At 55.0% G+C, this 16,489-nt stretch overlaps 1 protein-coding gene across 5 annotated transcripts in view; it reads right to left on the bottom strand.

Moving 5' to 3' along the window:
• Positions 1-1,183: 1,183 nt before the first annotated feature.
• ZNF423 (zinc finger protein 423) overlaps positions 1,184-16,489 on the bottom strand; it is a 328,197-nt gene continuing 312,891 nt past the window's right edge. For all 5 annotated transcript variants that reach the window (XM_059044776.2, XM_067018596.1, XM_067018598.1 and 2 more), the window contains one exon: positions 1,184-1,881. In XM_059044776.2, the coding sequence (XP_058900759.1) occupies positions 1,852-1,881 (30 nt within the window). In that variant the 3' untranslated portion in view covers positions 1,184-1,851. The remainder of the gene's footprint in view (positions 1,882-16,489) is intronic.

The raw sequence follows: 16,489 nt of genomic DNA on the forward strand, positions 1-16,489 counted from the left end.
GGAGCCTGCATTTCAAAGAGCAACTGCTTCATTCTGTCCAATGCTGGCAGGAGTCCACTCTTGAGATTCACAGGCATAAAATACCTTTAGAAAAAGCAACAGCCCCACCCATGTCAGAACATTACATGTGGTGGCAGCAAGGGCAACTCTTACAGAAGCCCCTTGATATGGGAGTCAGAAGATGCTGGGGATAATTGCTCCAAATTCCACGCCATGACTTAGTATTACATTATAATTAGGTGCAATCTGTTTCATTTCTGCTCTACAGAGGGTAATAACCGATTTTCTTGCCCCTTGTGAAAAGTTAACAAGGAAAGGCTTCCCCGTGCAGGTTCTGAAGCCCTGGCCTCTGATTGGCAAGTTGGCTGGGCACCAGCACGATGGAGGCATGGGAGGACGGGCATGTGGGAGGCTAAGTCTGCTGGGTCGGTCCTGGGGCGCCAGCAGGACCAAGAGGAGGTGAGGCAAGCAAGGCACCTAAGGGTGCAAAGTGTCAGGAAATGTCCATTCTCGGGGCCGCTGAGAGCGGCCCCCCCCACCAAGATTTTGCATCCTAGGCACCTCGCTTGCCCCAGTAGAGTCCTGGCTGCAGCCACTGGTCTCAGTGCCTCCACATCCCACTGATCTCTGTGATTGGGAGACTGCTGCTCCTACCTGGCTCACTCTGCAGCCCTCAGCTCTGGAGCTCATGGGGCTGGGCAGCCCTCCCTAACTCCTGTCCAATCCCCATGCCTTGGCCACAGCTAGAATCCAGGTCCTGCCTGGAGTCCTGGCAAGGTAAGGGTTAACCATGTGACCACGTGACCGGCTTCATCCAGCAGCCAGGAAAGCCACACCCAAGGGGGAGAGACGTGGATGAACTTGAGCCATCCTAATCAACCTATTCCATGGCCTCAGTGCAGTCGCTCGCTTATCCTTGGGCCTCAGTTTCTCCATCCATAAATGAGAAGATCAGAGTATTTAAAGGTTCTTCCCACTCTGACTTCCGTGCCTCCTGCCAGCTCATCCAGTCTGTGTGCATTCGATTACTAGGCTTCTTCCTACCCGAGGGGAGCTGGGTCCATTGTGTGCAGGTCCCCACTAGCATGTGTGATCCGCGGGAACTCACACAGGGACACATCCCGTAGTTGACGACAGCCCTCACACAGCCCTGGGCTGGGGAGGAGAGAACCAAGCAGCCGGATGCTAATCGCATGGATTCCCTTTATTGAACTGTACTAGTTACTGCAGTCAGATTAAGTCACATTTAAAAGCAGACCATCCAGTTGCACTGAAACCGATTATATTCATTACATAGTTTTAATCACTGTCCGGTGAACTGGCAAATCCAATCAAAGCATTAGTCTTTAATTAAAAAATTAAAAGGAAATATTCAGACAATAGCCAAGCAATCACATCACGATGCACAATTACCTAGAATTGCAATTAAAAAGTAGTTAACCGAAAGGGGGGAAAGAAAAACAAGAAAGAAAAAAAAAAGAAGAAGCAAAGCAAAAAAATCACACTAATCCTTTTTTAAAAAAAAACTATCAATATAATACATGAAGGAACAAAGGACAATAGCCTCAAAAAGCGGGTTTCTCTAACTCTAGAAATGTAGTCTGCGGCGGAAACTCTAAAAGCACACTAGCTGTAGCAGGACAATAAAAAATACTGAGCATGGAATACTTTTAATCTCTGCCATTAATATTCATTTCCAGCTGCTTATAATAGCAGCGCCTCATGGCCAAATCATTAGAGTTTTACATCTGGGTTGCAAATGACACTTTGATTGGATGTAATGTTCAAATGGCCCTCCCCACGGCGTCTCCGGCAAGCCTTCTGCGGAGAGGTGTCCTGTCGAGCGGTCCCTCACTGTGCGTGCTGGCTCATCGTGTGGTTCTGCAAAGGCGAAGAAAGGGGACACGCATGAGGGCAGAAGAATGGAGAGCGTGCCTATCCCCTCCCACTCAGTGCATTTACGCCGCCAGAGAGCCGCAGAAAAGCATCTCGTTTATTACAAAACAAAATGCAACAGGGAAAAAGTGCTCCGGGGACGCAGCTGCCAAGACGCCACGTTGATTTGGGGCTTGGGGATTGGTTCCTGTTGCTGCCAACCTGGGCTCCCTATGAATTTTTGTTTTTAGACCATTCAGGTCATACCGTGGGGACTGGCTATATGAAGGGAGAGGGGAAATGCTGGGGAGGTAGTGGGAATTAAAAACATCCCTGTTCACCTCTCCATCTCCCTTTTGCTCTAATGATCAGGAGGAAATTATATCTGATCGCCTGCAGGCTTCCCCCAGATATCCTTCTCGGGCCTTCCGGGGAGCCGCTCTGAGCTTAGTGCAGGGAGACAGCAGATGTGCCATGCAGTTCTCCAGCCAAAAAACACCCGGGTGGCATGGACATGCTGAGGAAGTGGGCGGCCTTGGTGCCTGTGGCCGAGGCAGGGGGCAGGTCATCCACAGGGAGGGAGCCAGGGGAGGGAGGCTGCCTGTGCCATCACGAGACAATGCTCTGGCCAGAAGACTGTGGTGTCGTTTGTCCGAATCCGCCTGGGAATCCAGGGCCCGGGTGGGCCCCTCTGACCAAACGCTTCCCTCTCCTCTCGCCACAGCCCACGGTATCTCCTCCCTCACACCAACCAGAGCAGGCCAGCAGTGTAGGTCTGTTTCCACGGGAGCTAGTGGCCTGTGGCTGGGGGTGGGATTTGGCCTCTAAGATCCTACAATCTTTTTGTTTCTTTTCAGTGATGTGTTCCAAATACACACCAATCTCATCAAAGCCTCAGGTGGTATTCGACCTCATGACACCTGGAGAAAGGAAGCAAAATCCACCCGGGGCAGGGCAACCCTGCTCGGGGGCAGCACAGGACGCCCAGTGATGGGGAGCAGCCTCCCCAGAAGTGGGCGCCCCGCCAGCGCAGCCGCTCCTCCGGGGCTGGGAGCCGCACCTGCAGCTCTGCCGATGACCACCAGGGGTCAGGCGTGGCGCTGCGTCTCTCTCCTGGGCTCCGGGTCTGCGCGGTGAGGGTGACTAGCGGATGCCCGCAGCTTCGCCGGAAGGCCTGGGGCCAACCCCCGCTCCCCGGCCCAGGCCCCCGGTGGCAGCCCCTTCCCACGACAGGCACGGCTGCTGCCTCCCGGCGATGGCACCAGCCCCTCCGGTAAGCTCACGGCCAGGGAGAGGCAGAGCCCCGTCCTCATACAGCAGATGCCCACTGACTCCCGAGGCACCGTACACCAACCACTGCCGCCCTCCTTCCTGGGCTCCCGGGCACAGGACACGTGGCCAGAATTTGGCAAGCACACGTGCTATGTGTGGTTGCTGGCACATCTCTGTCGATCCTCACAGCAGCCTTACAAGGTAGGACGTGGTAAAATGAGGAAACTGAGGCTCAGACACGGTAAACGTACATCCAGCTAGGAAGCAGGAGGGGTAGCAACTAGAATCCAAGAAAGCCAGGGGCTTGGGCGAGAAGGCAGGGTCTCCACAGCGCCCTACGCCCTCGTGGGCACCCAGTCTGCGGATCATCTGAACTCTCCAGACATGAGCACGAACTCTGCCAGCATTGCCTGGCACCTCGGTGGGGTTGTCAGGGACCCAGAGGCACAAGGCAGGTTGTGTGAGGCCACAGATGGGATGCGGCGGTTTCCATGGGAGCGCCCACCCTGCCGCCGAGGCACCTCTCCCTGCTCTTGTGCACGGCCAGCCAGCCAGTCCTGCGGGGAGCTGAGCCCACCCTACATCAAACCACCCTCCTGGCTTCCAAGCCTTTGCTGATTCAGCTCCTGCCTCCTCTCTCCTCCCAAGCTTGCTACTCGTGAAGTCCTCTGGGACACAGCACTTCCCATCTCTGTAGCCACTCGAGGAACCTCCAGCCCGCGGCCCCCACATCCATGTGCCTCCCGAGGGCCAGCCTGGCCGCCTCTGCTGCGTGGCAGGCAGCGGGGCATCGCTTCCTTTCTTGGCCCCAGCACCTGGCCCAGTGCTGCACACTGTGCTGGCCGGACCCCCGGGCCTCCCAAGCCCGGCGGTGGTGCAGCAGGCGCAGCTGCCAGCAACGACGTGGTGGTCTCCCTCTCCCACCCTGCCAACAGCCACTGAGTTAACAGTGCCACATGGCCTGGCTTCTCCGGGTGTGGTCTGGTCCTTCTTTTTTTTGTTGTTTTTTGGTGTTGTTTTTTTTTTTTTGCGGTACACAGGCCTCGCACTGTTGTGGCCTCTCCCGCTGCGGAGCACAGGCTCGGGACGCGCAGGCTCAGCAGCCATGGCTCACGGGCCCAGCCGCTCTGCGGCATGTGGGATCTTCCCGGACTGGGGCACGAACCTGCGTCCCCTGCACCGGCAGGCGGACTCTCAACCACTGCGCCACCAGGGAAGCCCGGTCCGGTCCTTCTTGATTTGTGGGGGGTGCGGAGGAGGAAGAGGAGGGACATTAGGAAGTTAAACATGTATAGCCCTTTCCTCATTCTCAAATTATGGTTCTGAGGCTCTAGCACCAAGGAGACACTGAGTAAATGTTTTTGAATCAATGGGAGGATAAATAAACGAATAAATATATGGGTAGGATGTAGGTATGTGGAAAGGGGAAAGGACATGCCAAGAGGAGGGCACAGCATAGACGAAGGCATGGAGGCTGGAGTAAGTTCGGCAGATGTGGGCACCAGTGGGGTGATCCCAGCACAGAGAACACGTGGGAGACTGCTGGGAGCCCTGAATGCCCCTGAATGTGGACTCTGTTTCATAAGCAGCAGAAAACCAGACGATTTCTGATCTTCACCAAGTCCTCAGGACCATCCACCAGCAACAGGGGAAAAGGCAGATGTCCAGGGCTCTCTGGATAATGAAGCAGCCTCTGGCCAAGATGCCAAGAACAGGGCCGGTGTGACATACATGGTCCACACTGGCTCAGCCAGGCACAGAAATCCTGGCGAGGGAAACCTACACCTAGGACTCCTGGTTAGGACAGTTCAAGAATAAATGCCGGGCTTCCCTGGTGGCGCAGTGGTTGAGAGTCCGCCTGCCGATGCAGGGGACGCGGGTTCGTGCCCCGGTCCGGGGGGATCCCATGTGCCTCGGAGCGGCTGGGCCCGTGAGCCATGGCCGCTGAGCCTGCACGTCCGGAGCCTGTGCTCTGCAACGGGAGAGGCCACAACAGTGAGAGGCCCGCATAGCGCGCAAAAAAAAAAAAAAAAGAATAAACGCCACTTCTCAGGTGAAAACAACAGTGGCCTTCTCTCTTAAGGAGCAGTAGCTGGCGGTTCTTCAGTTAGACTCAAGGAAGAACTTCCTCAAAGAAGGTGAAACTTCCTTACCTGAAGTTCTACAGGAACAAAAGCCCAGGGTGTCACAGCAGATGGAAACGTGGAAACTTGATGCCCCGAGGGGGCCAGGCACCAGAATTCATTCAGCACTGCGCTGTGAAGTGCCTGCTGGATGCTCTGCCCTGGGACGGGGACAGTGGAAGGGAGGGGACGACTCCAGCTGGGCTCGGCCCTCGAGGAGCCTGACTGCGTGGGGTGGGGGGGATGCCTAGAGACACACAGACACCCTAACGATGGGTGTGGGCTTAAGGGTGCAGAATGGCGGCTCTGAGAGAGCCCGGTCAAGGCCGCCCGGTAAGTATGGGGGTGGCTAAGAAGCCACTGTGCTCGGCCAGGACGGCATCAGCTCCTCCACAGGCCCAGGGCACAGTCTCAAAAAGGGCGGAGGGGGTGGCAGGGACCGTCATGAGGACTCACCAATCGCCAGCACACCTGTGCGCTGAGCAGCTCCCGGCGGAGCCACTGGCGAGCGGCACAGTTCAATAACCCTAAAAACCAGTGGCTGCTTCCCCCAAGGTTTGAAGCTGCGGTTGGTTCGAGGGATGAGGGAGCTTCATCAAGTCTTCTTAAAGCTCCTTCCACCCGGCATGGTTCTCACAAGGGCATTTTGGCTTAATGTCTATTTCTCTGTTTATGCCTGTGCTATATTTAGCCCCTTCAGAGAAGGAAGAAAATCGTTTTTTAAAGATGATACCAACCCCGCAGACGAACACTTCCCGGCATCGTAAAGGCCGGGGCTGGGGCAGGGGTGGCAGCCGGCAAGGACTGGGAGGTCCCTGGGGCGGGGCCTGGCATCCACACGGGCCTCTCTGCCTGCCAGGGAGACACAGGTGTGGGCCAAGGAGCAGGTGAGAAAAATAAAATGGGAGAACGGAAGGGAGGTGGGTGGCACTGGTTTGCGGCCGAGATCCATCCTCTCGGCAGAGCCAGTGCGGCTCTCCTGGTGGAGGTTTCTGGTAGCGCCTGTTCTGAGCACCTCTGCCTGGTGCACTGGGCCATCTGCCCCCGGGATACAAGTTAGTGACGGGCGGGAGGTCGGGCCCTAGCGGGGATCCTGGTGAACCGTCTCTGTGGAAGTCATCTGCAGAGGACTGAGGCTGAGGATCCCTCTGTCACACCCTCACATTCATTTCCATGGCTGTTTGTTCATTCATTCATTCGTTCGTTCATTCAGAAAACCTTTACTAAATCCCTGGGTGACAGCCACCATACTAGTTGCTAGGAATTCAGCAGTAAAATAACCTCGATTTGGAGCAAAGCCAGGGTATATGTTGGGCAATGAGGGAGCATCAGAATCATGGAGTCTGTGGCTGGACCATCCTTCCCAAAGCACAGACACACCCTAGCATGGGCCAGTTGGAGATTCTGGTGGGAGGCCCATTCACTAGCCCCAGGAGGCACCCCTGGCTCAACACACCTCCATGTCCTGCAACAGGCATGCATACGCACCACATGCACACACACATATGCGTGCGCGTGCACACACACACACACACACACACGCACACACACTGGTGTGTCCCCCCCCTGGTCTGCAATCAGGATTTCTTCACCAGGTTTTGGCTTTGTGTTCTGTCCCTTGGTCTCCCTTTGATGCCCCCTCACCATAGAGTCAAGGAGAAAAGACTAGTGGTGCTTAAACATGCTGGCTGCCTGGTGGCGTGGAAAACACTGCCTGTGAGGCAATGAGAGACTGCTCTGCACATTCTGAGATGCACGGGCACCGGCTGGAGAGGATTTCTCTGCACTGCGGGTCATTATTATCTGCCCCTCCTGTGCTCCAGCCACTCTGATGACAAAATATCTCTAAAGTCCTGGCACCTCGCCTGGTCCTTTGCAAGTGCCCCATTTGTGTCAGCCACTACCCCGAGTGATCCCAAGGCAGGGGGCCAGCCCTTATGGGCTGAGAGTCCTGGGTTTGAATCCTGGCTCTGCCACTTACTGGCCATGTGACCTTGAGCAAGTTCCCTGACCTCTGGGGGCCTGGGGGGGATGGGGCAGAAATAACAGAGCCCACTTCCTAAGATGCCCTGAGGACTCAGGAGATAATGGGTGTGCACTTATCCCAGGCTGGCCAACAGTAAGTGCTCCATACATTGCCATAAACGGTGTCCAAGATACAGGGAGCTCCGTGAACGAGCGGCTGTTTGTTCCCTGCTTGTACCCCCATGGCACCAAACACGTTTGGGGGCTTGCAGCGGGGGCTTCTGGGAGGTCTGACAGACCGATGCCTCTGCTAGTTCCTCCTTCTGTGTGTCCCCGGGGCTGGCGAGATCTCAGGACCGCTCCGGACAAGGCAGCACCTTGGATGGTCCTATCTCTGGAACAGCAGCATCTAATAAAGGTCCTCCCGTCCTTGTCCCCTCCCCACCAGCCCCCTGGCTCCCACCTCTGTACCCACAATTCACTGCTTTCCCTCCCCCCGGGGAACAGAAGGACGTCTGGTGAGGCAAAGGAGCCTCACGGGGAGACTTTGTGGAGGAGGGAGGCGGTGTGCACTCACCCCGCCATTCACCCATTCGCTCATTCCTTCCACAGCGGTTCACGGAGGCCCCAGCCGGGCACTGGACACACAGAGGTGGAGCAGCCCCAGCCTCTCCCTTGAGAAGCTCACAGCCCACAGTGAATGGGGGCGGCCTGGACTCACAGACCCTTACTCTCAAGGGGCACAAGAGAAGGCGTGGTCCCGGGGCCGGGCCTCACCTCCCTGTGGCAGACTTAAGGGCACAGGACACGGCCCCCATACCCAGAGCATCCTACACTCCCTGCTCACCCAGCCCCAGCTGCAGAGCCCACCTGGCTTCGCCACATCACCTGCCTCTGGTTCTCGGCTGGGAAAGGGGCTATGGTTAATCCCCTTTCTCCCCACTGCCTACCACTGGGCCACTCCCTGGCGGCTCAGCCCCAGTGGCTCTCACAAGGCTGGTGTCACAAAGAGCAGTCTGCAGGAGCAGGGACCGAGTCCAAGGACCTGGCTTAACCATGGGAGGATTCGTTTCCAGGGGAAAAGGTAGATCCTTCGGGCTAACTCTGCAGCCATGTTCAGGCTAAGCGAGGTTCTGTTATTTGTTTGTTTAACAAACATGGAGCCTGGCTGTGTGTGGAGACGGAAGACAGAGAGAGTGAGAGAGAGAGAAAGTGAGGCATATCCTGTCCTGCTACCAGCTCGTGGCTGAAGGAGGGGGTGAGATTTCACAAAAAGGAACCGTGGGGAGAACATTTCTGATTGGGAGGAGCTTAAGGAAAATGTTGGCCTCCCAGCTGCCCTTTGAGGATGGATCGGGTTAGGATTTGCACTGTGTGTGTGTGTGTGAGTGTGTGTGTGTGTGTGTGTGTGTGTGTGTGTGTGTGTGTGTGTGTTCGCTTTCCAGGGAGAGATGGGACCAACCAGACAAAGGCTGAAGGTGTGAAGGATCCTGATAACGATCACAGTGAACCCTCATCGCGAGCTCACTGTGTCATTCTTAACTCTTCACTTATATTAACTCATTTAAGCCTCACGACAACTCTGGGGACTAAATACTCTCATTATCCCTATTTTACAGATGAGAAAACTGAGGCACAGAGTGGAGGTGCTACAGCTGGTTAATGGTGGTGCGGGAGCTGCACCTGTGCGGTCTGTATGCAGAGCCCACCCTTCACCACAGCCCTCCCCTGCCTGTGAAATGTGAAAAGTGCAGCATATGTTGGGGGAACAATGAATAATTCAGCTTGGCAGAAGGACAGGGTATGTGCCGTGGAGACAAGCCTGGAAAGGAAGGAGGGGGTCTTATTGATGAGGCTCCTTGATGCCAGACGAGGCAGCCTGCCCTTAAATCTGGGCCACAGGGAGCCATCGAAAGTACTTGAGCTGCGGAGTTACACGAGAGGCAAGGAACAGGGAGACGCACACACCTCCAGCCGGAAAGGTCTATCGGCAGGGCCTTCAGGCTCTCACCCCCTCTGCTCCCTTCTCGGGCCCCCACCCATCCCCAGCACACGACTGTATCTTTCCCTTTGGGGAGGGTACAGGTGCAGGCAGCCCTGCTTCCCTCTCTGCTGTGTATCACCTGGGCAGCCCCTCTCTGCTAGTGAGCACTTATTTTTAGAAGCGTTTGACAATCGTCCAAGGGTCTAAGACGAACAGATGGCCTGTCTTAAAGGCTCGTATGTTCGCTAGTTTGCACTTCTGACAAACGGTAAGCGCACTCGAGAGCACACCATAAACAGCACTGAATGAATACTCAGAACACAATTTCGCTAATGCACGTCACGAAAATTAGGAGTGAGTGATGGCTGAGGTTCCCTCTAAATGCCTGCCCGGTGACGCAGCCGCTCTCCTGGGGACCCGGGCCCTGACGTGTATGTGCCCCATGTCCCCCTGGGCCCACCAAGCAAGCCGGAGGCTGCCCGTTTGCACAGAGGGCAAGGAGAGGTTCGTCCGTGTGGAAGGGAGACCCGTCTTTGGCATCGGAGGGTCCTGAGCGAAGCTGGTGACCCACCGCCCTGGGACAAAGCCTACGAGGCCAAGGCAGCTCCTCCGCGCGTGGGGATGTGTGTGGGGCTTCCCCTGACCCTGCCTCCCAGACAGCCAGACAGGCTGTTGCCTGCCAATCCAGAGCGGCAGGAAGTGAGCGTTGGACCCGCTTAGCTGGGGAAGTCTCTCACGTGAGAGCCTCAGTTCATCTGGAACTCCTGGCGTGGAGGGAGATTCCAGCTTCTAAGGAGCAGCCGGGTTGGCTTTGGGGGGATCTACTGCTTTCTGGCAGAACCCAGAGCAGGAGAAGTTTCGGGGACTTTGTCACCTGGGGCCATGTGAGGAAGAGCCGTATGACCCTGATTGCTGCTGCTGGACGTGTCCCCAAAGGAGCTGACTGTCTGCTCTCTTTCATTCTCCTTGCTGCTCTAAGTACCCCGGGTGGGCAAGCGAATACCCCCTCTAAACCCCTCTCGCCAGTGCCCGGCAGCACCCAGGACCCAAGAGCCCAAAGCAGGTGGCCTGGCCAATAACCAGTCGTCCCGTGAGTGGGAAAAAGATCTTCCTTTGAGTGAAAATGTGGGAGAAAATGTTGTTGTGATAAAAAAGCCCAATAAACTCCCAAGAGGGCAGGTTCTGTACGGCTGTGCTTCGGAAATAAAACCCACCAGAGAATAGATTATTAGGAGGGAACCGAAGCCTTCTATTAGGACTCAGCCCATAAACAGGCTCCCATTCAGAGTTACCCAACAAAACAAGGGAACTAATAATACCTGCCCAGAGGGCCCGAGGACTCCTGGGAACTGCGCTTCAGAATGCAAATGGGCCCAGTCGGTCTGTTTGTGAGCAGAGAATCGCAGGCCAGCGACTCGACTTTAGGTAGCAGCTGTGCGAGGGAAAACGAGGGCTTACGGCTGTGTCACGGGCAGAGGAGGGTGAAATCTTTCCAGGGCCGCTTACAGATGTGCCCCTCCTCAGCAACAAGCCTGACGCCGAGTCGCGAGTTAATCTGGCCACTACGGTTGCTGGTTATAGGTGGGAGTCCCTCCGGGACAGGGTGTCCAGCAAACCTTGGACAAAGGACCGAGAATCAAGGGTTTTGGCCGTGGCGTGCCAGGCGACCACAAGTTATTCCCTGCTGTGGATTCTGGCCCCTCCTGGGTGGGGACACTGCACTGGCCTGTCACGGGTCACTGGGAAGTCCATTCTAAACACATTAGCCAAGCGCTTGCTTGGAACCAGACCCTGGGGTTCATCTCAAATACAAATTAAGACATGGCCCCCTGCCCCCTAAGAGCCTGAGTCAGACCTCTGAAAGATAGGATTCCATCCTGCCGCAGCAGGGCAAGAACCGAAGCGTACAGGCCACCAGAGCCTGAGGAGAGACCAAGGCAGAGGTGCTGAAACTCCATTAAAAATGGTGCGGGAAGACTGGGATCCCAAGACCAAGAGAGGGGTCTCTCCTCCCACCTCAGAACACATCTGCCGGTCTTAGTGACGGTCAGAGAAGACCAGGCACCCACACGCATGGAACATCCTATCAGCTGGGGCACCGCACTCACAGGGTAATATACTGAAAAACAGCGGCTGATGTCGGGGACACCCGGCTGCTGTGGGCAGAGCTTCCCTACCATGTGCAGCTGGGCCCGGACTGGACAGAGGCCTCCGCTCAGGGGCCAGGTTGCTGTCGGGTCCACTCAACCAGCAAGCTCCGCCCAGGCCAGGTGCAAGGCAATAAGGCACAGTGAGGACTGGTGTCATCCCAGGAACCCAAGCCTCGTAGGAAAGGGGCAGCCCTCGTGGGCTCCAGGGAAAGACGGCCCTGTGGGAATGCAGGCCCAGTGCCGCCAGCACTTCTGGTTCTGTAGGGAAAACTGAAAACTCGAGATTTTTACAAAAATAAAACATTTGCTATTTAAAGCATGACGCAGCCAATGAAAACATGTCTGTAGGTCAAATCTGGCCCACGGGCTGCCAGCTTGAGGCCGCTGGTATTTTGAGAGGCCCTCAAGATGCTCGAGATATCTTCCAGTACACCGAGTGGCTGGTGCCCAGGGTGGGGGGAGGGTGGGCAGTGCTATTAGATGGCACGTGGCCCGTCATTATTTAGGGTCCTCACCTGAGGGGATGGGATGTGGGACCCTCCAGGGTTACGTTCTGAAGAAGAGGATGGAGCATAGAAGATGACGCTCCGTTGAGGCCAGCAGGGTCCCCCAGGTCCTGGGTACCGCTGCCTTGAGGGCGGGGCCCACCATGCAGCCTAAGGGTTTCTGGGTGCGCCAGGTGCTCGCAAACCTGGGAAACCCGCCCAGGAGCGTCAAAATGGCCATCTTGGGGAGGGGGAGCAGGCAGCCCCTCCCTCAACCACTCAGAGAGAACAGCACAGTTTTCCATAAGCACCTCGTTCAAGAGTCTTGATGATAATCCCCTCGTACCTCCCTTTATTCTTCCAAAGAACTTGAGAATCCTCCCACCCATCACCCGCTGTATCTCACGGGGGAGAAGGAGAGAGCCAGGCATTGTGTGGGCACTGCCCTTGGGGGCACTTATGAATGCAGCGTGGTACGACAGGGCTCCTCTTCCCTCCGCTCCTACGCCCACCCCCAAACGCACACTCTCACAGACACCCCAAAGCCACACATCAAGGGAGGTGGGAAATCTCTGCATAATCCCCCACTGGGCTCCAAACACAGACACACACTCACAGGTACCCCAAAATGAAATGCACGTACACACACACTCGTGGATAGTCCACAATCCCCGGCACACGTGCACACACACACACACACACGCGTTACACTGACAACATGCTGCACAGGGGTTCAGGGGTTGGTTATTTTTATTTGGGGCTTTTCTTCTCCCCACACAGTGCAGTTAACCTGCCCTCACTCACACCACCGGGGGGGACACCCCTGCAAGCCCCCGCTTGCTGCCGACGACCCGGGTTCCAGCCAGGGCTTCCTCTTCATGGCCATGGGACACTGAGAGAACAAAGTGCCATGAGAGGAATGTCCCAGGTTCTCTCTTCCAGGGAGCAGGGAAGTGGGAGATCTCTGCTTAACCTCCAGTGGGTCCCAACCACACCCAGAAGAAATCCAGGCTCCAGACCCCAGGCCTGACAGCCCTACAAGGTCCGGCGACTGCTGGCCCCGAAGCCTCTACCACCTTCTCTCAGCTCCCCACCCAGGCCAAGCTCTTCCCTCACTCAGCCCTCTTGGCGGCCACTCCACTGCCCCGAGGCTCCCCCCAGTTTCCCCAGGCTCCTCCGCATCTGATTGCCATGCCCCGGGAAAGCCCTTCCTGCCCGTATGATGAGGTGCCCCTGTCTTGGTGCAGCCCCTCACCTGCACAGGTGTCCTTCTAGCACTTTCCTCAACCTGCAGTGACCAGGCTGCTTCCCTGCCCCTCACTAGGCCATGAGCTGCAGGCAGGGACCTCATCTCCCCATTCTCTGCTGGGCCCTGTGTCGGCTCAGAGCCCGCGCTTGCTAAAAACTCAGTATTTCTGAAATGACAGCCAACGGGCAATGGTATGAGGCAAAGCCTCCACTGACAGGGCCGCGGAGAGGAGAAGAAACAGGGCTGCCCCTCTCCTCCATGTCCCCAGCCCCGCCCAGGGCATGCTATACGTTTCCCTTAGAAGTCCAGGGATCCTTTGAAGACACTGTGCTAAGTGCAACGAGCTGGTCATAGAAGGACAAAGACTGTATTACTCACTTCTATGAGGTTCCTAGAGACAGGAAGGAGAATGGTGGTTTCCAGGGGCTGCGGGAGGGAGGGGGAGTCACTGACTCATAGGGACACGGTTTCCACTTGGGAAGATGGAAAAGATCTGTGGATGGTGGTGACGGTTGCACAACACTGTGAAGGTACTTAGTGCCAATGAACTGTCTACTTAAAAATGGCTAAGGGAAAAAAAAATGGTTAAGGGACTTCCCTGGTGGCGCAGTGGTTAGGAATCCGCCTGCCAATGCAGGGGACACAGGTTCGAGCCCTGGTCCAGGAAGATCCCACATGCTGTGGAGCAACTGAGCCCGTGCACCACAACTACTGAGCCTGCGCTCTAGTGCCCGTGAGCCACAACTACTGAAGTCCGTGTGCCACAACTACTGAGCCTGCACTCTAGAGCTCACGAGCCACAACTACTGAAGCCCGTGCGCCTAGAGCCCGTGCTCTGCAACAAGAGAAGCCACCGCAACGAGAAGCCCACACACCGCAACGAAGAGTAGCCCCCGCTCGCCACAACCAGAGAAAGCCCACACACAGCAACAAAGACCCAATGCAGCCCAAAATAAATAAATTAATTAATTTTTTTTAAATGGTTAAGATGGTAAATTTTATGTATGTGTATTTTCCCACAACTTTTTAAAAAATTGGGTGGGATCTTACAAAATAAGCAGGCAGGTGGGAGGATGAAATGTCTGTCACATTCTACAGCTGGATGCAGGGCCAATCCTGCGCTATAATCCTCATGTCTCTTGTTCTACAGAAGACATCTTTTTTTTTCTTTTGGTCACACAGCATCTGGGATCTTAGTTCCCCAACCAGGGATTGAACCCACGCCCTCTGCAATGGAAGTGCAGAGTCTTAGCCACTAGACCACCAGGGAAGTCCACGTCTCTTGTTCTAGGGTTGGAAGTTGGAAGCTGGAAGTTGCACAGGCTGTAGCAAGGAGACGAGGCATGTAGAGGCCTCGGCTGGACAGGTGGGAGCTATAGCATCCAGGGGATGTATCACTGGCCAGAATTGGCTACAAGACCTTTTCCACTTCTGTGATGCATAGGGCTTCCTCTGCGGTGCCCGAGCCTATGGCTATCATCAATGGCCCAGCTCCCGGGGCCACAGAAGAACAGAGGCCCTCTTGAGACATTTAGAACCAGGGGCTTTATGCCCTGAGCACAGGGGCCTGAGCCACACGGCGGAGAGGCCTCCCCTGCAATTACTGGCAGGTCCAAAGGACTGGGGCCTTGACAGTTTTCAAACCCTGCTGGATGGAAGTGTTTCCTCTGCTACTTCAGTGGGGCAACGGGAAGCATGCATGAGGTATACCCATAGACGTATTTTGCCACGTTGGGGAAAAAAGTGGGTGGAAATTTTCCCTTTAATTTTTTTCTGAAATCTTTCCAGGACTTTACAGCTTTAAATATTTATTCATTAAAATCTGATGAGAAAACTCAGCTCCATATGTAGTCATCATATTTCACAAGCCAAAAAACCAGGACAAATAGCCAATAGCTGGGACAAAATACTTGAAATCAGGACTGTCCTGGAAAATCTAGGTCACACGGTCACTAATTATACAGAACACATATGTTCTGGTCCCTCAACTAACCCAGTGCTTTCAGGTTTTATAAATGATATTTTAAAACTTCGATCACATCCTTTTCTTCTTTCCTCCAAATTTTTGCTAAAAGGAAAACTTTCCAGCATCCTCAAAATTTCTAGAAAATTAACCCCTGCAGAGGGAGAGCTGTTCTGGCAGATTATTCTGAGGGTGGTCCTGCTCAGAAAACATGGCTCATCACCCCCCCCCCCGAATGGCTTCGGGAGCCCACATGGCCCAGCCCCCTCACTGACAGACCCCCCGGGCTGCAGGGCCAGAAGTTCTGAAGATGGACTTAATTTGCTGTGATGAATTGTGTGCATGCACCAGCAATCAAAACTGCAGCTGAGACCGATTATATTTAATGATCGCGAAGGTTCTTACGAAAACACTTGGGCGTATATCCTTGTCCATTCGGGGAGGACATCCAGCCTGGTACAAAGCAAAGGGCTAAGGGTGACCTCTACCCACCTAGAAAGGCAGGGCTCTTTGGGAGCTGGGCCCACTGATGGGGCTAAAGAACACTGTGGCCCAGTCTGCACTGCCTTGTCTACCCTCAGCTTCCAACCAAACTCCAGGCACATCATCACCGCCACACACCTGCTCCACCTTGACCACGTGGGTCTGCCCTGCGCCTTCGCTTCCACCACCAGAACTCGATGGTTTCCGTGAGGCAAACAAAGGATCATCTAGATCCCCAGTCCATCCTGTCCCACTCAACTCATCAGAGGTGTTGGGGGGACGGCGGGTGGGGGTGCAAGCAGTTGTAGGGTGGGAGAAGGGAGGGGGGATGGGTAGCAGTTAAGCATGGAATTAAGAGCGCATGAAGGAGGTGTCATGAGAGCTGTGTCGTTCCCAGCACTTAACACTCAACACTGATGGCTGGCTGGCTGGATGTGTAGCTAGATGGATGGAAAAACGGTTGTGGGTGGATGATGGATGGATGAGTAGATGGGTGGATGGAAAGATGAATGTGTGGATAAGCGGATGGGTGGCAGATGAGTGAATGGTAGGGGAAGGAAGAGTGCACGAATAAATAAGTGGGAAGGAGGATAGAAGAACCGGTGGACAAACAGTGGGCTTTGGAGTTCAAATCCTGCCTTAGCCACCTAATATATGTATGCGACCCAAGGCAAGTCACTTCACCTTCCTAAGTACCTATTTACAAATAATACTGACCTCATAGCCTTGTTATAAGCTTCAAGTCAGGTTACATATGTAAAAGTGTTTACAATATGTAAAATGGTACACAGATGTTTAATACTGTCATAATTACGACAAATCACAAGGCTTTGCCATCCCTGTCAACTCCAAAGCATGGATGACCCCGCATTTTTGATGCGGCAGCTTCAAAAAGAAGGGCGGGGAGACTGAGACGGTGCCATAGGGATGCAGCTGTTGG

The sequence above is a fragment of the Kogia breviceps genome, chromosome 18 (genome assembly GCF_026419965.1).
Source record: "Kogia breviceps isolate mKogBre1 chromosome 18, mKogBre1 haplotype 1, whole genome shotgun sequence".
NCBI lineage: Eukaryota > Metazoa > Chordata > Mammalia > Artiodactyla > Physeteridae > Kogia > Kogia breviceps.